At 41.1% G+C, this 22,160-nt stretch overlaps 1 protein-coding gene across 4 annotated transcripts; it reads left to right on the top strand.

Moving 5' to 3' along the window:
* The first annotated feature begins 7,496 nt into the window (after positions 1-7,496).
* On the top strand, positions 7,497-21,288 carry LOC131235763 (polyadenylate-binding protein RBP47-like). 4 transcript variants are annotated; one of them, XM_058233070.1, is made up of 6 exons: positions 7,497-7,996; positions 10,717-11,197; positions 17,458-17,540; positions 17,624-17,754; positions 17,863-17,959; positions 18,235-18,807. In XM_058233070.1, exons 1-6 carry the CDS (start codon positions 7,727-7,729, stop codon positions 18,277-18,279), a joined length of 1,107 nt encoding a protein of 368 aa, XP_058089053.1. In that variant the 5' UTR covers positions 7,497-7,726; the 3' UTR covers positions 18,280-18,807. The 4 variants fall into 4 exon arrangements, with proteins under 4 accessions (XP_058089053.1, XP_058089050.1, XP_058089051.1 ...); XM_058233067.1 differs by lacking the exon at positions 18,235-18,807 and adding an exon at positions 20,924-21,288 and having other exon boundaries at positions 7,519-7,996; XM_058233068.1 differs by lacking the exon at positions 18,235-18,807 and adding an exon at positions 20,924-21,288 and having other exon boundaries at positions 7,520-7,996; positions 17,470-17,540.
* Positions 21,289-22,160: the final 872 nt, after the last annotated feature.

The following is a 22,160-nucleotide window of genomic DNA, read 5'->3' as shown; positions in this document are numbered from 1 at the left end:
CCATTATTATCATTTTAATTTGGCATAGTCCTATTCACCCCCCCTCTAGGACATATAGCTCGGCCTTTTCACAAGGAAGGTTAGCAGAAATACCCGGTAGAAGACTGAAGCCATGTCATTAATGAAAGATTCGTTCGATTTGGTGAAAAGGCCGGCTATCTCCTCCTCCGGGGCATGTTTGACAGCCCACTGAACCAGGTAAGACATATGATAGCCCGGCTGGAACCTCTCTCTGCTCGTCCCCACCTGAACCGATCCTCTTGCTTCCTCAGCCCTAGTCCTACTGCCTGCTGAGGCCTAAGCCTCGATCCTGAGGTTATTCCTGACTTCAGAAGGGGAGAGCATGGCGACAGCCATCGAACAGCTTCCTCCTGCTTGGATGAAGAGGGGACAGCTATGCAGGCCTTAGGGGCCGGGGGAGGTGCTTCAGTAGGGGCGACGACAGGAGGAAGGGTTGGAGTTGGAGCATCGACAACAGTGGCCTCGGCCGCAACAGGTGCTGGAGCCGGAGCTGCAGCAACAGAAATTGAAGCTGCAGCTAGAGCTGCAACGATAGTAATTGGGGTCGAGGGACCCTCACTGCTGGAGCCACCTGCCTCCTCCGAACAGTCGTCCTTGTTTGGGGCTCGGCTCTCAGCATCTCATCGACAGTCGGTACAGCCTTCCTTCTCCTGGACTCAGCTGCTTCGGCCATGCCTGCGGGAGAAAGTAATGAATCAGCAACCAAGTCAAGAGGCTCAGTCCTTTCAAGGTAAGAAGCACAAGATAAACTCATTGAAGGAAGTGGGGAGAGGCTTGGACGTGCAAAATTCGGACCAATGAAGATTAGCGGCTTTGATCAAATCTGAGTAAGAGCAGAGGTCTCCTGAGCACGCCCTGGCCTTAGCAACCTGATTCTTCAGGTCCGAGGTAAGGAGAGGCGAACCCTTCGGAAAGTCTACAGAAATAAAAGAAGAGCTTTAGTCAAATCACAACAGAAGGAAAAGGGATACAAAAAATTTAAAAAAAGGTGTAAGGTCCGACCTGGGGTGTCAAATCGAGTGGGGACCTAAGTCATCAAGTTTCCAAGCTCCGCCGTCGGTGCCTCCCATTTACCTGAAGCCCAAAACCATTTGTTCTTCCAGTCCTTGTTAGATGACGAAAGATTCATGACCAGCCCCGACCCCTTGCTGCCTCAAGTTGCGAAGTAGTACCACGACTCTTGGCTGTCATGCTTGACCAAGTACAAGCTTACAAACTTCTCTAGTGTCAACTCTGGGTTCCCAACTTGACACCAAATGATGAAGGAAGAGATCCAAACCCTCCCAGCGTTGGGGGTGAGTTGGCAGGGAGCTAGTCCCAAGTAAGCAGTCAGGGCTCGGACAAAGGGGTGCATGGGGAGTCGGAGCCCACATTGCAACGCACAAAGAAAAATGACAACTTCCCCTTCAGCAGGTGCATCGAAGGTGTCGAGGGGCTCTGACGCCCTTATCTGCACGAAGTTTGGGATCTCAAACTCTGAGCGGATCCACCCCATTTGGGACTCCGTTAATATGGAGCTTCCCGGGATAACCTCCGAGGCCCGCCCGCTCGCAAGCATCTCGGCGATGCCTATAGTCAAGTCTCGAGGGGCTCGGGTGGCCCTCTTATTGCCCACTCGATGAGTCCTAGCCCCCGCCTCCTTGTTTCTTCGGGGCAGAGGGAACAGAGGCACTGCTTCTAAAGGGCCTTCGAATGCCCCTCTCCTGTCATCCGAGCTTGCCGGCTCGGAATTATCATAGTCTTCTCGGATCATATCCATATCAGACGACATTCCGTAGAAGCAAAGGAAAAAGAAGCGACGCTAAAGGAAGGGAGGAAAGGCTCAGTGGATGTCCACCGAGAATCACCTTCGTCAGAAACCCCTGATCGGTCGGAATCGCCTCGCCGAAAAATTCAAATCGGTCGGAATCGCCTTCACCAAAAATCACCTCCTTAGGAAACCAACAGCCACACAAATTTGGAATGCATAAGTGAGAAGCGTTTCCGAAATGCTAGGAATTATATAGCCTGGGAAGGATCTCTACATTAATGGCGAGGCATGATGGCCGCAACTGAATCGTCACAAGTCGACTCCAGGACATACGTGGCTGCAGATCACTGGTTCAAGCTCTGCCAGGCCACGTATTTCTGACATTGGATTACGAGCTCAGAGTAGCGGAAGCGGCGCTCGGGCAGGGGAAACGTCGCTCGAACGTCTCCCATGGCATACGTGGCAGTTAGCCATAGGTTCAACAATGATTCGAGATCTTAACCGTCACCACATGTCTGCTGGAGGTTGGCCGCGGATAAGAAGCCCCGAGGACGTATCTCTTTAAATATAGAAATTATAATTGCACTCGCACGTGTGGAAGATATGATAGGGAAAACGATTGATCTTTCGTATATGTTTACTCTTTGAGTCCGTGTCCGAACTTAGAAAGTAGGGGGCTTCTGTTATGGGAAGATCTGAGCCTCTTCAATTCCAAGGTCCGACGCCACATTAACCGGATCGAATACATAAGAGTAAAACTGGCCTGATCTGAAGGATGATGCTCGGTTCGGCCTCAGTTGAGCTTTAGCACTGGGGTTGACGGTTTAGACCGAGGCGATTGATGTGAAGATCATACCAGAACCTACTTGCAAGATCTCGGACCGCCCCACTACTGCCCGACCAGAGAGGAATCATCTGACCACTCACATCTGTGTCACCTGTTGCGGAGAAACTCGACTCAACGGGTTGAGTTCGCTGCTCACCTCGGAGCTCGGAGGGGAGATCTCCAGAATACTCGACTGACAAGTAAGGCCGGTTCCATCATAAAACCAGGCTGGAGCTCAGCTCGGACTCGGGACGCGGTCCTCGCTTAACAACTCAATGGCAAAAGCTCATGTGTGCTGGTCTAGGTCCAAGGCTCGGGGTCAAGGCCTCTTTGGCTTAGGATCCCGAGCTGAGGCCGAGACGAGATGTGGACGCACCATGCGCTAACCTAAGAAACTACCTTAAACGAACACGACCGATTGTCTCGCCCGCAGATATGCATGATACGCTACATGATCCCTGGATTACGGATAATATCTCTACGATCATAGTATCCCATTGATTAAGCATATCGTGTCGAGATTAACAGACCCAGACCGCTTGATAGGCAGGTATAAATACAATGAGACTCCATTGCTACAGGTATGCAACATCTTGCCCTCTATTACTACACTCGAATTTAGACCCAGATTCCCTTTACCTGACTTATGCATCGGAGGGTCCCCTGCCTAGACCAGGGTCTCCTTTGCTCATTGCAAGTGTGCAGGTTCGAGAAGCTAAAGCGGTTTGGAGTTCGCGAGTTGGAGTGGAGAGTCATCCAGATTTAGTCATCAACAGGCCCCATAGTAAGGGCTGCACCATCTTATGTGAGGTTGCGCACGTATTCTACTATAAGCGTGACCCTAATGTATGGGTTTATCCACATCATTCATACATTTTCTACCTTGTTGTAAGGTATAAGCTCAAAAATAAGATAAATCCAAAGCTTAAGTGCGCTGCAGAGTGAAGATTAAACTCTCACCATTAAAACTTTTTGAGAGCCATATAAGTTTTGGATCAAGCTTATTATAGTGTTTTGCCTTCATCTAAGTCCACATGATCTTATTAAGCGATTGAATGACAGATAAACATCATGGTGGGTCCTAAGAAGGTTTCAACAGTCACACTCATTAGCACCCACTGCTTCCTGTAGTGTGGTCTACTTTTAACTTTAGATTTGCCTCATTTTTCAACTTATACTCTAAAATGAGACGAAAGAATTGATGGATGGTGTGAATAAAAACCCATACAGCACAGTTAGCTCCTTGGAGCCCCTGTCTGTTACCAGCTTGGGTGGGGGCGTCGTGGTTCTACAATCCATGTGCTAGCCCAAAGATCGAGCCTGACCCGTCATGAAGTAGACTATTCGTGAGTGATTAAAATGGGTATTTTAAAAAGAAATTTGTTAATGGCTAACAAAACAACTTATTTATGTGGCCCTCTTAACGGCGAGATGATGTGATGAGTACGCACGTACGGACGCAGATAGGTTAGTTCCCAGCAAACACAGGCCTACTTCCGAATCATATAACCTGCTTAATAAAATCACGCACGTGATGCTAGAGGGAGGTCACGTTGATTGCCTACAAAGCCTTCGGTAGAATCTTCCCAGCAAGTAAAGCTAAGTGGGGCCACTTAATGTTTGTCAGAATTATATTCACCCATTTTAATTTTTCTTTTCAGATCATGCAAGGATATCAATACAACAGATGAGAGACGATCCAAAGCTCCTGTGGACTATAGTGAGTATTAAGGTCTGCTGTCAAACGAACCTTGGCCATATCAGTTTCTAGTCCTGCTAATATTTTTGTTTTTATTTTATTCCAGATATGAATATAATATAAACATCATGTGGGCCCAGTAAAGTTTTAAGATTAGACATTTCTAAATTAGACATTTCTCTACCTACTTTTTTTTTCTGTCTCAGCACTTGGCTTTTTAGGTCAGTTATGATTTTTGAACCCACTACCACTTTTTTTTTGTCTCACGGCCTACTTGGGTTTTGGATCTGTCCTATTTTTAGAACCACTGTTTGCATGATTTGGGATTGCGCTGTGCTCTTAACGTACTGAGTAAACTCAGCTAGGCCCAATGTGAATGTATTTTGTTTATCCATAACATCTATCCATTTTTCCAGGTCATTTTTTAGTAGTTGAGTTTGAAATTGAAAAATATCCAAAGCTCGAGTGGACCATACCATAGGAAACAGTGGAATGATGATTTCCACCATTGAAACCTTCCTATGGCCCACAATGATGTTTATTTGTTATACAACTTGTTCATAAGATCACAAGTACATGGATGAAGGGAAAACAGAAATATCAACTTGATCAAAAAATTCCATGGCCTTTAAGAATTTTTCAATGGCAGACGTCAAATTTATAATTCATACTTTTTCCTATGGTGTGGTCCACTTGAGCTTTTATATATGCTTCATTTTTTATATCATGCAACAAAATTATCTTTTAAAATGGGTTTATTCATCACATACTTTTAACCTTGGAGCCCCTATCCGTTACCAGCTTGGGTGGGGGCGTAGTGGGTCTACAATCCATGTGCTAGCCCAAAGATCAGGCGTGTCCCGTCATGAAGTAGGCTATTTGTGACTGATTAAAATGGGTAATTTAAAAAGAAATTTGTTTTGTGACTGATTAAAATGCGTAATTTAAAAAGAAATTTGTTAATGGCTAACAAAACTAACATATTTATTTGGCCCTCTTAATGACGAGATGATGTGATGAATGTTCGCATGTACGGACGTGGATAGGTTGGTTCCCAGCAAACACAGGCCTACTTCCAAATCTTATAACCTGCCTAGTAAAATCACTAACGTTATTTGTCTGCAAAGCCTTTAGTAGAATCTTCCCAGCAAGGAAAGCTAAGTGGGGCCACCTTAATGTTTGTCAGAATTATACTCACCCATATTATTATTATTATTATTATTATTATTGTTATTTCGGATCATATGAGGACATAAATACAAGAAATGAGACTGATCCAAAGCTCAAGTGGACTGTAGTGAGGATTAAGGTCTGATCCAAAGCTCAAGTAAACTGTTGTGAGGATTAAGGTCTGCTGTCAAACGTGCCTGGGCCACATAAGTTTCGAGTACTGATATTTTTGTTTTTATTTCATTCCAAATATGAATATAATATATATATCATGTAGGCCCAGTGATGTTTTAAAGTTAGACATTTCTTTACCTGCCTTCTTTTTTGTCTCACCGCTTCCTTGAGTTTTTAGGTCTATCATATTATTTGAACCCACTCTGTTTTTTCTGTCTCACGGCTTGAGATTTGGATCTGTCCTATTTTTATAACCACTGTTTGCATGATTTGGGATTGCATTGTGCTCTTAATGTACCGAGTAAACTCAGTTGGGCCCACTGTGAATATATTTTGTTTACCCACCCTGTCTATCCATAACATTTCGGTGGCCGAGTTTGAAATTGAAGAATATCCAAAGCTCACGTGGACCATATACCACAGGAAATTGTGAGAATAATAATTTCCACGTTGAAGCCTTCCTTTGGCCCACAGTAATGTTTATTTGTCATCACTATTTATTTATAATTCAACTTGTTGTGCATGAGATCACAAATATACGGATGAAGGGAAAACAGAAATATCAGCTTGATTCAAAACTTACGCGGCCTCTGTGAATTTTTAAATGGTAGACATCAAATTCATAATTCATACTTTTTCCTAGGGTGTGGTACACTTGAGCTTTTTATATACTTCATTTTCTATATCTATCATGCAATAAAATTAACCGTTTACATGGATGAACGGAGTAGATAAAATACATAAGCCACGGTGAGCCCCCGCATGTTTTTTTTTTTCTTTTTAGCCGACTGAGTTACTAAGGACGCAATCGCTTCCGATTTGGCAAAACTAATCAACAGGTGTATTCCTCACAAACACAACGGAAGGTCCCACCTAGCTTCCTTCATCTGGGCCTGTATGACCTAATCAACAGATTGGATGTCAAAGAAACAGTATAGTGGGCCTTAGGAGGATTTTAATGGTGGATATCCAATCACTATTGTTTTCATGTGGTGTGGTCCACCTGAGATTTATATACCTCTCATTTTTGGAATTAAGCATAAAATGATCTGTAAAAATGGATTAACGGAATGGATGAAACACATACATCATGGTGGGCCCCACAGGGCACCGACCACCAGCCACGGAGCTGTGTCAGGGGGAGTAGCCAATCCGTTTCCTCCTGCTAGAGGCTTTCCTGGCGATCCGCGTCCAGAGGGAAATCCGTGCTGCGAGGGGCAGTACCTAATCGGCCTTTCGCAAGGAAACGGATCTAAGCTAATGAACCGCGCATGTGTAACATTAGCACGTGAGAAGATATTAGCATAGTCGCCCCCCGTTAGCGATCTGCCACTGTACGGCTCTTTCCTAGTTCATGCTGAAACATGCGGACTGCAAAATCTAACAAGCGTTTGGTTAGAAGCACAAAACGAATTGGGCTGATGCATACTTGGCTATAAGATCAGTGAATAAATCCACACCGTCCGTCTGGTGCACCTTACTCAGGATTGTATATGTAATAGTTACAGTGACGAAAACACCTATACATAAAGATAAAAATCCATGGACTTTGGATATTCCCCCTATGAATCTGGACGGTTGGCCCTTTCTCATATTCATCTGTCCGCTTCATAAACTACGAATACTAGGACCCACAAGATGGACGACCCTAGATCAACCGATCTAACAACATACTGCACTGTACAAAAGCAACGAACCAAAACTAGTTCGTTGCGGGACGGACTAGAATCCGCCATCACTAAGTTAACATAATTGAAGTAGGAGTTTGCCACACGGTCTGGCGGTCAAACCGCGGATCGCCGACTCTCTCATCAACGGCTGAGAACGATATAGCCCATTTAAATCCAACGGCCCACAATAAATCTCCAATCATTCCAGGGCAGCTTCGACCCTTTCCGCTATTAATCCCTTCCAAAGCAATTTCAGCGACTCTCTTTCCGGCCTCGGTTCTGCTCTTCTCAGACCAGGCCCTCTCTCTCTCTCTCTCTCTCTCTCTCTCTAAAAAATCCTTCCCATAAATGCCCCTCTTTGTCTTCTAAATTACCATCACATCTACCGTTTCCAAAGACTCTCTTTGAAGCCGCATATGATGCAATCTGCCAACGGCTCAGATCCGCAGCAGCAGCAGCAGCAGTGGATGGCGATGCAGTACCCGTCTGCGGCGATGATGATGCAGCACCAGATGATGCCGCAGCACTATCAGCCGCAGCATTTCATGGCCTACCACCATCCCCACCATCCGCAGCAGCAGCCGCAATCGTCGTCGGCGGACGATAACAAGACGATCTGGGTCGGAGATCTTTATTACTGGATGGATGAGAATTACCTCCACAGCTGTTTCGGTCAGACGGGCGAGGTAAGCCTCCTTCCTTTTCTCTTTTGCTCCAGTCTGGTGGGATCTGTTGATCTTGACCATTGGTTTTTGTTCCGTCGTTGGTTAGGGTTTCATGAAGGATCTCTCTGCTTCTTGTAAGAAAAAAAAGAAGAAGAAGTAATTCTTCCTTTTTTTCTTGCCTTCCTTATCACATGTTATGGATTTCTATTGAAGTTTATTATTCTTTCCTTATGAATTAGATGACTTTGGTTTGGTCTTTTATTTTTAGATTGAGTAGACTTGTTTGGATGCACAAGTGACATAACTTGTGAAAGTTCAGTTCAATCAGGAGGTAGTGGAAAGAATTACGAATGTTTCAAGTGCTCCTAGTAAGGAATTAGATCTTGAATTGCAGTTATTTTCCTCTCAAGTCCAACTTGAAAGTGGTGTGACTGTCATTTGGAGCTCACACCACTGACGCCATGGGTAAGAAAGGACATTAGGATTAGGCCTTTCCACATCATTAGACAAATACTTGCAATTCAATTCATTACTGCAGCCAAAGAGCCACCCATAGAGTATTTGTTTTGGATAATTGTAAAATGTTGGCTGGTAGCGGCTAGGGGTGCAACTCAGGTGGGTTGGGTTGGGTTGGGTTGGTTTGTTGAGGATCAACCAAAGCCAGCCCAACCTCAAGAGTCAGCTCAAGGCCTGGACTACTTGATCCCTACCCGGGGCATTGAGCATTCAACCCTAATGCAACTTGGGTTGGGTCAGGTTAACACTTGCAACTAGTAATGTAACACATCAAATCCATTTCAAATTTCTAGATCCAATGCCATACAATCAATGCTGTCAAAGGGCATAAGTGATCTAGTGTGACGCAAGGGGGTTCTGCGCCTATTCCATGGCATAATCACAGATGTGATCGCACAGCTCTGTAAACATTTTCTTTTTAAAAAAAGGGAAATTCACAGAGAAATACAAAGAAATATGAAAAATTATGTAAAAATACTACAAGTGTAGGGAATTGTTTTTTGTAATTTTATAGACTATTAGACAATAATAAATCAACTAACAGTTACTCAAGTGAATGCATATACTGAAAAATGTAAACAAAAAAAAAAAAAAAAAACAAAGAAATTTGTTGATGTCAGTCAGAGAGAGAGAGAGATGCGAATTTTTTTTTTTTTTTTTTGGGGGGGGGGGGGGGGTGGTGGTGTTGTTGGTTCTATCGCATATGACAACATTGCATATGATCCTTTACACATACACTTTTCCCATATATATTTATGCATATAGTATATTATCGGTTTGGGTTTCATTGGTTTGCCTGAGGCCTCAAGCCAAGCTCAATTTGACCTGTGGTCGGGTTGAGGAATCCCAAGCCCAACCAACCCGTGATTGGGCAAGTCATTTTCAGGTTTAGAGTTTAGACTGACCCAATTGCACCCCTAGTAATGGCAGCTGCATAAATGTTGTGAAATGGGAGAAAGTTGCACTTATGAAGGGCCATACTTTGTCCTAGTGTTTATGCCTTTGTGCATGAGTTGTATTTGTATAAAAGCTATAAACATATGTATCATGATTACCATTGGTTGTGTGACAACTTGAGAATTTAGTGGATAATGGCCACATATTGGTTAAAGCAAACTCCCAAGGGTGAAATTGGGTGCATTGTTGAATTGAATTGTGATTACCAGTATAATGTAGCAGAAACAACCAAACCGTCATTTCCTTTACGTTTGTATTGAAGGTCTGAGCTCCAAATTGCATTTTCCTTGGTATTCAAATTGAAGTTCTGAGCTCCATATTGCAATTTACTTCTTTCCATTGTTATTGAAGGTCTGTGCTCTAAATTGCAAGTTTCTTAGCATGTGGTATTGAAGGTCTGAGCTCCGTTGGACTTAAAAGATGTGTAGCTGCAATTCGAAAACTACCTCCTCATTATTAGTAGCAGGAAATGGATTGGTTTTTGTGATTTCCTTTCATATAGTGCGTGCAACGGCTTTTCAGCCGTTGTGCGCTAGATTAATTTGAATGTTCAAATTTCTGCACCAGTTAGGAGTAGTGAGTTTTTAACTTGAAGGCTCTAAACAGGCATAGGGAAGGCCCAAAAGGACATGGGAGGAGGTAGTAAGAAAAGGCTTGAGGACCCTTGGTTTAACTGAGATATGGTCTGTTATAGAATGGAGTTGCATAACAAGATTTGTGTAGCTCTGATTCGCTGGTATTAGGCTTTGATGATGATGGTGAATTTGAATGTTCAAATTTAATTTACTTGAGCATCAAAATGCATAGGTTACCAATTCGCTAAGCAAGTACCAACCATTTCTTCAGTTATTAAAATAGATCTTAGCTCATGAGATGGAGGGATTGATTTTTGTGATTTCCTCTCATTCATTTGAAATTTCAAATTTAATTTGTTTGAGCATCAACATGCATAGATTACCAAGTAACTAAGCAATGTCTAATTATTTCCTCAATTATCAAAGTTGCTCTGCAAGGCCCATCTGTTTCTTTCAATTATTCAAATAGATCTTAGCACATGGGAGGTAGGGAAATCTAATATTTTGGATGAAATGTGAATGAATTGAAGACAAGCTGCCTATTCATATTCCACTAAATATTTCTTGGTTGTGACATTTTAGCACCATAATTTTATTCAGGTTGTCAGCATAAAAGTAATTCACAATGCTAGGCTATTCATATTCCAGTAAATATTTCTTGGTTGTGACATTTTAGCACCACAATTTGTGCAGGTTAACTCCATAAAAGTAATTCGCAATAAGCAGACTGGTCAGTCAGAAGGCTATGGATTTGTAGAATTTCTTTCACATGCAGCAGCGGAAAAAGTTCTGCAAAGCTACAGTGGCGCTACAATGCCTAACACAGACCAGCCCTTCCGGCTGAATTGGGCAACATTTAGCATGGGGGATAGGCGTTCCGATGCCAGCTCCGACCATTCCATATTTGTAGGTGATTTGGCTCCTGATGTTACGGATACCTTATTGCAGGAAACTTTTGCTAGTAAGTACCCATCCGTAAAAGGTGCAAAAGTTGTCATCGATACAAATACTGGTCGTTCCAAAGGTTATGGCTTTGTAAGATTTGGTGATGATAATGAGAGATCACGTGCTATGACCGAAATGAATGGTGCGTATTGTTCTAGTAGGCCCATGCGCATTGGTGCTGCAACTCCTAGGAAGTCATCGGGATTTCAGCAATCTTATTCTTCTCAAGGTATTCGATAATGACATTCCTTCCCACATGCATCTAGAACTTCAGAAACTTAAATTGTTTGATCTCTCGTTCTTCCTAATTGGTAATTTCTACTAGTTGTTACCTGTTAGCATTGTTTTGTTGATTGGACCTCAATAACATTTGGAACACCATGAGCTGGCCTGCAACCTATTCACTGGAAATTCAATCTCAAACTGGGAAAAAAAAAAAGAGAGATCAAAGTTTCAAATTGTTATACATTTGCTGAAGAAGTATCAACACATAATTTCTCATTTTGAAGAGCTCCCTTTCCACATTGACAAATTTCTTGTCATTTTTTGTTCCCTCTTGAAGCCTTGCATTCTTAATTAGTTGTGTTATTATTATTATTATTATTATTTTCTTGCTTTTGCTTAATATTGTTACTCACTGAATCTTTTTGATGCCTTATGAATGTGAGAATGCTAATAACAGAGGATCATAAGTTTGCATTAGCGGAAATACTCTATTTGCTATATCATCCTGATTTAGAAATTTGCTTTTTCGATGAAACCTTCTTTTGCTCTTGCAACAAGCTAACATGATTTTTTTATTTTTTTATTTTTCTTGGTTGAGCTGATAACAAAGATTTCATTAAATAAAGATCTGGATATCAATCACACAATACCGTATGCCAAGATAAGAAACAAGAGCCTGGAACATGCCCTGGTAATGCAGGGGCATTTTCACACCGGGCTCGAGTGGGGTAGCTTGTGGGATGCGGGGACACACTCGCCCGTGTGAAGCAGAACCCATGGAAGTGGGGCCCATAAGGAGGTTCGGCTGAGGTCCTAACCCATGCGATGTGGGGCCTGGGCTATGAGATAAATGGATTGATTCACCACTCTCTATCGGTTCGAGCTTTTAGAGCACGTGGTTAATTGTCCTGCATCACTTGGTCACATCTGTTGAATGAAATGTTAAACAATGGGGACCAACAAAGTACAACCTGACTATATTACACCAACATTCTCAATATTCGAGACTGGTTGCTCCTTGAATTTCTAAGACACTACTGCCCATTCGTTATCAACCCTCCAATTCTCTCTTTTAGAAAATCCAGTGATATCTATGCATCTTTAAAGATTCTATTATTTCTCTCTTTCAAAACTTCTCAACAAATAGCAAAAGGTACTAGGTTCCAAATATATATATATATATATATATATATATATATATATATATGGGGGGACTCCAATAACAGATGCATATTCCTTCACAACAATATGTTTTACTAGCACCATTCTATATAATATGGGAAAACGGCAAGAGGGCAGTTGTCAATCCATTCATCTTTCAAGGTGGATTCCCCACTGTTTACTATGAATCTATAATTCCTTGTTTAGAATCTTAAATGGTTTAGAGCTATCTACCTAACTAGACAACATTCTTCCAGATCTTGGATGCCTTGGTCCTTCGTCAAATGCCGGGGTCCCAGCTCCTATTTGCTGTGCCATATTTTTCAAATATAATTCTATGGAATAAAGTGTCCTTTCCTTTTCGAAATGCCACCACTATTTACATGGCAAGCTTGTACTCTTCTCCCGAATTTTCCTATTCTTAGGGCCCCTGTTTCCTTAGCCTTATGAACTTCTAGTTAACCGAGTTTAAACTCCTTTTGTCTGAAGCATATTTTTAACCTTTTTCGATCGGTTCCACCACCTCATGGGAAATTGTCTCTGAATATTCTCAAGTTGCTTTTAAGGACAATTCCATGGCATGCTATCCTTAGTAAAAGATGCTTATTTCTTCACAGTAACATATATTACCGACACTAGTCTATATATTCTAGGAAACCTAATAGCGAGAGAGTGGTTGTTGATCCACTCGTCTTTTGAAAACGATGTTGATTCTCCACTGTTTGCTAGAAATTTAAAGCCCTCGTTTATAATCTGACCCCATGGTTTACAGCAATCGCCCACTCTTACGACATTCTTCCAAATCTTGGATGCCTTCGTCCTCTATTGAATGCTAGGGTGCCAGCCCCTATTTGCGCTGCCATATGTTTCAAATATAGCTCTATGACATAAAGCGTCATTTTCCTTTCCAAAATGCTACCACCATTTACATAGCAAGCTTCTATTCTTCTCCCGAATGTTGCCTATTCTTAGGCCCCCTATTTCCTTAGCCTTATGAACTTCCACTTAACCAAGTTGAAACTCCTTTTGTCTCAAGCACCTCCTTACAGGAATTGTCTTTGAATCTTCTCAATTTTTGTTACTACAGATGAGGAGATTTTGAATAATGATAGGAAGTAAATTGGCATATTGGCAAGAGGTGATGATTTTATGAGTGTGTTTTCTCCATCCCTATTGATGTGGACACTAGGCCATTCAAAGTATATTAACGCAGGAGGTGTGTGTTACCTGTGTCAATGTGGTTAGATGACGGGTATGGGTCGGGTCTCTAGAAGGTGAAAACCTTACACATGTGTTCATGACAGGCATAAGTTTCTTAAAGGAGATATTTAGACCATTGGATCGCGAAGATGGTGTGATCGGATGTTGGATCGTCACGACCCACTTTCATTACGCTACCTTCATGACGCTATCATCGGGGCCCATTGGGTATCTTAAATTTGCATTTAGTTTATGAACATTTGATTTATTATAGTTTTGAGATGGTTTGCGCACAATTTTTGTGCGAATTTATTTTTTTTTAAAAACTTTTTTAGTAGGGGTATTTTGGTAATTTCATGTAATTACGAATTTATAACGGTTGCCTTAAACCTAAAGCATTTGATGTTATGTTTATAAAAGAAGAGAGCTTTTTGCTTCTGACGATTTCGTCTTCGACTTCCAGTGATTGGAAGAGGGTATGAGGCCCAGGGAAATGACTTCTCATCCTCTACTTCTTTCTCCTTTTTTCTTTTCTCAAGGTACTCTTTTCTTTAACCCTATTCTCTTCCTTTTCTCCTAAAATATTTAGATCTAGAAGCCGATCTTGTTTCTTTTTATCTAAATCATTAGATCTCAATAGATTTTCATCTCCACATAAAACCCATCACCCAAAGCCTAAATTTGAATAACCATCAATTCTTTTTCTGAATTTTCTAGATTTCCCAATCTAGAAAATTCATATTTTCTGGATTAGAAAATCCACTTGGATCGTTAGATGGACCTATTGTAAGATGAAAGGTCTATTTTTCACCGGATCCAACTAAATTCAGATTTTAAGATTCAATACTTCATGATTGTGATGGATGGCCATAATCAATGCTATATCAACCTTATTTATTTCTTGTGTTTATGATGTATAAGGCTGATATTTTATTTGTTTTTAAAGATTGCATAAATTTGTTCATTTCAAATACTATGCTCATTTAAGGTTGGATTAGGCCGTCCTACATCACCCACCTCCCAATGATAGCTATCTGTGTTTCTAGGAAGCTAATCTTTTCTCTATTCTTTTAATAACTGGGTCTCAGATAGAGGGGGAAAACCGCTCACCTGCAATGGTAGACCCAGGTATAAAACTGGAAATTCTTGTGTTTTGCAAATCCCCATCTCCATGGAGCCCTTGAGTATACTTTCCCTGATTTTGATCCCAGCTAGCATGCTTTGGCTTAGCTTAACTTTGAGCCCTGATACTGCCTCAAAGCATCTAAGAATGAGCTTAACATTTTGTACTCTAACCTCCTCATTTCAGAAAACCATCATATCAACTATGAACTGCAGGCGAGATAACGATTTTCCCCTACCTCGAAACCTTGAATCATGCCAAGCCACCATGACTTGACTCCACGAAGTCCTTTAACTCCATCAATGTCTACCACACGTTTTTCTCATTTTTAATGTCATACTGTTTTTTAGGCAATTAATTTCATTAAAAGAGAGAGCAAAGGACTATGATGATGACGGAGATGACGATGGTGATGAAACCAGGGAAGCTGGCTTGGAAACTCCTTTGCTGGGGGTTGGTTATGTTGATGATGTGAACATTTGAAACTGTGGTAACTGGCTTAATAATTCCTTTGTGGGGGTCATCTGACCATGTTAAACATGGCTAGACATGCAAGAAACTCAATCTTTTGAACTTGATCGCTCGAACTAAACTAGAAGCCAGTCCACGAGCACACCACAGCTTGGGAATACAACATTTTAGTGGCAATCAACCATGATGCAAATGCCAAAGACACATGAATAGAAGTGAAGAAACCATTATAGATCCATCCAGTTGCAGTAATGCTCGCGAGCCGACCTAATATGTGTAGATTAATCATCCACAGGGAACATGCCGAAGGGGGGCAATAGCCATGGGATTGTGACACAGTCATGGTGCTGGGAGAATCTGCGCAGAATTAGTCAACCAGGAATTCATGTTCTAGGCACGTGAGAAATAACCATTTCCCACGTAAAACAAAGACTAACAAGGTAAAGATGTGTCAAGCATAGCTTGCTTAAAAAAGGAGAAAAGGAAAGAAAAGAAAAAGATGTGTCAAGCATAGGGAGTGTTATGTTGGCAAAACATTTTCCACCGTTGGGTTCTTAATCTACCAAATGGTCAGCAGTTGGCTAAGCAGCTTCCAGTTGTTGAATACTGAAAGGCAAGGCATGCCAAATGGGCTAGGCACGTGAGAAATAACCATTTCCCACGTAAAACAAAGACTAACAAGGTAAAGATGTGTCAAGCTTATCTTGCTTAAAAAAGGAGAAGGAAAGAAAAGAAAAAGATGTGTCAAGCATAGGGAGTGCTATGTTTGACAAAACATTTTCCACAGATGGGTTCTTAATCTACCAAATGGTCAGCAGTTGGCTAAGCAGCTTCCAGTTGTTGAATACTGAAAGGCAAGGCATGCCAAATGGGCTAGGCACGTGAGAAATAACCATTTCCCACGTAAAACAAAGACTAACAAGGTAAAGATGTGTCAAGCATATCTTGCTTAAAAAAGGAGAAAAGGAAAGAAAAGAAAAGGACGTGTCAAGCATAGGGAGTGCTTTGTTGGCAAAACATTTTCCACCGATGGGTTCTTAATCTACCAAATGGTCAGCAGTTGGCTAAGCAGCTTCCAGTTGTTGAATACTGAAAGGCAAGGCATGCCAAGTGGTTACGTAACCGTTATGCATTACGGGGCTAAAATGGCCGTAATGGGCGTTACAGAAAAAAATGGCCCATAACGGCCAAAACATATTATTTCAAAAAGAAAAAAAGAAAAAAAGAGAGACCGCAACGGCTGTTATGGCCACCGTTACTATTATGGAATACCTTGTTGAAAGCATATTGACATCATTAAAAAGGAAGGGTCTTGTCTTTTGGCCATCATCTTTAGAGGGTCTCTATTACAACAGAAATCTGTAGGTGGGGATTCGATTAGGAGATAAAAGCTCCACGAATCCCTTGTAGAAACAAACTTCTAAAATCATGCAGGAGACAGTAGGTTATATTGGTGTGATTCGGATGTTGAACAGGAACAGAATTCAGTGGATATTCAACAAATGTTTTAGCAATTTTTCTCTTCTGATAGAGGCTTGATGATAATGTCTCTAATCTTGTTGTGCCTTTGGAAAGAATGACAGTCTTGTGAAAAAAATACTAATGTTCTGATGTCCTTAAGCAATTGAATTCTAACTTGTTTGTAGTTACCTCCAATCAAGGGAAAATTCATTTAAAGCAGACCTTATCTTGGAGGGAGGGATGGAGGGAGTTCATGCCTCTTGACAACTGTTAAGTTATTACCCTTCTTAGGAAAGTTTGGAATACCATCTTACCTTTTGAGCAATCATCCTCACTTTGAGATCCTTGTGGGCAGCACTGCCTCTGAAAAACACTATCACCATCCGGCAAACAAATTTTGAAATCAACATGAAGGGAAAACATATTTAAGATATTGAATATTGGGCCCACTTCTTATCTCATTGGCTGTATGCAAACAAATTCGAGTTTCCTGTTTTACCGTTCTCATTTAATACTGACATGGATATTGTTCACAATTTTATTGTTTGTGCTGGCTAATTAGATTGATATACAACAATGTTCTTTACTTTCTAATCATTATAGCTTTTAATTATATTATGAATTTCCTTCAAGTTTGTAGCTTGTGCTGAATTAGAATTCTGGTGGGTGGAAAAAGAAGAAGAGATTCTTCTATTCACTATTCTTTTCCTTGTGTTTGCATATTACTTTTGAAACGGGACTGCATACCACATCCTGATGTTGATGCTGGACTGGAAAGCCAGTTGAATCAGTACCTGTAATCTCGATGCTTAAAGAATAAAGAATTTCTTTTTATTTTCTTTAACCAGCTGTGGTATTAGTAGGTGGTTATGCATCAAATGGTGCTTCTGCCCAAGGTTTCCAATCTGATGGTGATTCGACTAATACGACAGTGAGTCCAGATCTTTCCTGCGGTATTGATGGTCAACCACTATTACTCTATTACCTTTGTTATTAACCCATTTCTTATGGTAGATATTTGTTGGAGGGCTTGGCCCGAATACCAGTGATGAGGATCTCAGACAAGCCTTTTCTCAATATGGTGAGATTATTTCTGTAAAGATTCCAATTGGGAAAGGATGCGGGTTCGTTCAGTTTGCTCAGCGGTATAGTTTCTGACCATGGTTCAATAGGAAACGTGATGGAATCCCCTTCACAGTATCTCTACAATTCTTGATGTTATTTTGAATTTTGCACTTTATTATTCTTGGCAGAAACCATGCTGAGGAGGCATTGCAGAGGTTGAACGGGACAGTCATTGGGAACCAGACGGTTCGTCTTTCATGGGGTCGCAATCCAGCAAACAAGCAGGTAAAATGGATCTTTAGAAGTTCATCTTATGAGCCATTTGTATTTTCACTTATTTTTGTCAGAGGCTGAATTCCCTATTCATTCGAAAGAGGGAACTTCCATGTTTGGAGCTTAGTTTGTAGATGTGGGGCTCATGGTTTGTCTATCCAAGCCATTGATCTGACAGCCCATCATGGATGGCCTTTCCCCCAAAATCTCCCAATTGGAAGATCCTAGCCATTGAAGCTTTGGTCTTTCCTCAATTGAATGTGGTTTTTTCATGTGTTTGTAACCAGGTATTCTCAATTTCGCATGCAAACTGCGGGAAGGTTAAGAGTTGACAAATTGAGAGGATATCCTGTGAAGAAACGCTATACTGTTGTGACGGCATCTCCTCCAAGTCCTGATAGTCTATGGTCCATTCATGATTGGGGTTGTCAGTTCAATGGCTTGGATTGACCAACCATTGGGCCTACATCTACAAACTAAGTTACCTGTTCAGAATGAATGGGGACCTCAGCCTCTTTCTGTGGAGGAATAATATGATCCACCCTTCTTTATAAGTGGATTCCACAGTTCTGTGATCTATACTGTTGATCTGATGGGCCTCAGCATGCATATCTGTTGCCTCAAAAGTCCCCCAGATTGAAAGATCCTAGGTGTCCAATCTCTGTCTCTTTCTTCAGTTGAATCTGAGCTGTTGCAACCTTTTTTTTTTCCCATTTACAATCTATTGCAATTCACGCATCATTATGGAGATCTTTGGTTGACATCAGATCAACAGTCTGAAATCTGGATTACCGAGTCATGGGTCCCACTTATAAGGACTCTAGAATCAAATGATATCCATATCTTGGGTTGAAGAATCATATGGTCCCTCTTTTTATGATGAGAAAGTATGTACAGCTTTTTTTTTTTTTTTTTGAAGCGATAATCAATTTTATTAGGAAAAGGCTGAAGCCAAAGAATGAAAAAAGAAAAAAGAAAACTGAAAAATACAACTAAAAATCCATTATAACTCTGATCAGCTATTCAGAAACTGATAAAAAAACTAAAATATTTACTGCTTGTGCCCATTCCTTAACACTCCTTTTCTCCTGGTTGAAAACTTCCGAGAGACAGCTCCTTTGATTTCTAAAACACCGATTGTTTCTTTCCAACTAAATGCACCATAACCCTTCTAGTAAGCACAAATACTATACCTGCTCCCAGCTTTTCCTTTGCCCCCTCCATTCCAAGCTAAGAAGAATTGATTAATTGAACTTGGAACAGCTCTTGAAACTCCAAACAAATTGAAAAAATTAAACCAAATCTTTAAGGCAAAAGGACAGTGAATAAAGAGATGGTCAACCGATTCCTCATCTTGAAAACACAATAAACGCACATTTGGAATAATCATATGACGCTTGCTCAAATTATCTACTGTGAGAACCTTGTTTCTTCCCTCTAACCAAGCAAAAGACGCAACCTTTGAAGGAGCACCATAATGCCACTCATGGGCTATATGATACTCGAGAATGTATGTGCTGCTAAACACTGATATTTATGATTTGGACTGCTCATTTGTTGGGCCTGCTGTGGATGAGGTGGAGTGGGTTATTTCTTGCCATAGGGATGGATTTTGTGTTTCATGGATTACCCCTTTCTCTGTTAGAAAAGAAAGATTAACAAAAGGTCAACATTCCATTGCAAAAGGCCAAGAATGGGTGCCATAAACATCTGACTGGTATATTTTTGGAGGCATTTTAGGATTAAAATAATAGGCAGTAGACCTAATCGTAAGGAACTGGAGTCTGAAGTAGGGTTCAACAGGTGAACAGTCTGGATTCATACATGTGAGTAAAGTGTGCCGTTGTGTTGATTGCTCGATAGTTAAATTAGATATTTGTGTTTCACAGTGGATCCATTCTCATGTTCAACAAAGTTTCTATTATGGAGTTCAAGATTGGGCAATCATTAATTTTAAATGAATTTAGATGTTTGCTTGAATACATCCCAATGTATTGCAATCATAGTTCAAGAACTCGACTTGACTTGATGTCTAGCCAAGTCAGGTCAACTTGAAGACTTGACTGAGTCTTTAATCGAGTGGACTCAATATTTTGATAATTAATCTTTATTATTTAATGCATTTAGAACTGTTGGAAACCAATAAAGTAGAAGAAATGCCAAAAGGATTCACAACTGTACATTGTAGTGCAGTGGTAGCACCTCATCTTTCACTCAGTCTGCCACTTGAGCTACGGATCAGGGTGTGGTAGCACCTCATCTCTTCCATAGATGAGGTTGCCTCTTTGAGTCTTGCACCAAGCAACTTTTAGTTTTTAAAACTAAACCTAGATGACTGGGCCAGTGACTCAGTCGAGTCATGCTGAGTTGTATCTAGTCAGCCGAGTTTTTGAGGTCATGCTGGTTTGTGTCTAGTTGGCCGTGTTCTGAAGCTGATTCCATGAGTTCTGTTGAGAGCTGACCGTGTCATGGCCACTCAGCGACTTTCCCTGGGGCTCGGATCAAAACCCCAGTGAGTAGACTTGGCCGATTTTCGAGTCGACTCGCCAAGTTTTGGAACGATGATTGTATTACAGTATGTCAGGACTTTAGCCTTTGAATCTGGGTTATCTTCCAATGGTTGGAGCCGTTTTTGTGACCAGTCTCACTTGTATGGTTGAAAAGTCAAATAAAAGCTGTGAAGTGGATTATTGCAACCCTTTTATAATTTGGCTCTTATGCTTTGAACATAAACAGTTACCATAACCTTTGTTTAATCAAACGGTTCGAATATTCAATCTGAGTTTTTTTGGGCATCCCTATCCAAGGGGATCCCTATCAAATGGTTTGAGTCATTTAAAAAAAATCCAAATCCAATGGCGCTAGTGTCCCAATGTGAATCTCATGAATTTAAAGTTGCAGTTCTCATTTGTGCTGATCTCTTTTTCTTTTTCCCTTGTCAATTTATTTACTCATTTATTTTTTGGGTTTTGGCAGCCGAGGGTAGATCCAGGTAATCAATGGAATGGAGCATACTATGCGGGACAGGTTTACGATGGATACGGGTATGGTGCGGCACCCCAGGATCCAAACATGTATGCTGCTGCTGCTGCTGCCGCATATGGGGCTTATCCTATGTATGGAAACCACCAACAGCAAGTAAGCTGAGGTTTTTGATTTGCGGAATCAACATAGGGTAGTCAGACATTATGAACACTAGATGGCCATAGTTGCAGTATGCGTAGTTTAGTCGTCGGGAATGTATCCTCTTGGTGAACTAGAACTGAAGCACCCCATTTCTCCAGAGATTCGATAACCTTTTAAATTTTGAGAGGTCGGAAAAAGAAAAGATAATTTATCTATGGTTCTAAATTTGTGTCCCACCATGATGGTGGGAGTTTTTTTGAACTTAGGTACAGCATTTCTATGATCTGGGCTGCCCAGATTCACTGATACCCCAATAGAGTATCAGTCAGCATGGTCATAACTGTCGCCATGTGCTTTTGGTTATACATGAAGCTGGATGCAGTGTCAATATTCAGTGTCTTGTTGTTTGTGATCATGAATTTCCTGATTAAGGGAGTTTTGGAAGTGTCCCCTATATTCAAGCTTGTAAGGGACAATATGAAATTGCGTGGACAATGGAATATGAGATTTTCATGGGGTCCTGATCATGGGTGGTTATTACTGATTTGAAACCCTTGGTAAGAGAGCATTGGGCATATATGCCTGACTTTGTAGTGCTAGTTTGATGCATGTGTTTATCGATGCCTATTACTTCCATCTTCTCACGTGCATGCCCAATCCAGCCCATTTGATAGATACTGTACTACATGTATGTATCATTTTCATGCGTCTATACCTCTGTTAGTTTATTTTGGGTTTTGGGAAGATGGAAGCACCCCTTGAAGGATGAGATGCGGGCGAGTGCCCTTTGGGGCAAAGTCAATCTGCCAAAATGAGATTCCTTGAAACATTCTTGGACGCTGATTGTGGACATGCTTGTTGAAATAGTACCATTGGATTTCCTAATTTAACTGTGTCTAGTAAATGTCCACAAATCATATATTCGGATAATTAAATAACTCTGATGTTTAGGCAATGATACATCTCAATTGTGACCCATAATTTGCACGAGTTTAATTTGAATTGCTTATATCCAAAGCATGCAGTTTCTAAGCGCTGGCATGTGTATCATTCATCACACTCTGCCAGAGTATCAAAGTTCTCTCAC

This window comes from Magnolia sinica, chromosome 2 (assembly GCF_029962835.1).
Source record: "Magnolia sinica isolate HGM2019 chromosome 2, MsV1, whole genome shotgun sequence".
Classification (NCBI taxonomy): Eukaryota; Viridiplantae; Streptophyta; class Magnoliopsida; order Magnoliales; family Magnoliaceae; genus Magnolia; species Magnolia sinica.
Note: the sequence above shows the minus strand (reverse complement) of the source record. Positions and strands in the feature narration are given on the sequence as shown.

What these genes read in the sequence shown, in the direction of transcription:
- LOC131235763 (XM_058233067.1), top strand. Translation starts at nt 7,727, where the DNA reads ATGATGCAATCTGCCAACGGCTCAGATCCGCAGCAGCAGCAGCAGCAG. An exon ending in GCAATCTTATTCTTCTCAAG is followed by an intron (nt 11,198 to 17,457) that starts GTATTCGATAAT and finishes TTCTTTAACCAG; the next exon opens with CTGTGGTATTAGTAGGTGGT. An exon ending in TTCGTTCAGTTTGCTCAGCG is followed by an intron (nt 17,755 to 17,862) that starts GTATAGTTTCTG and finishes TATTCTTGGCAG; the next exon opens with AAACCATGCTGAGGAGGCAT.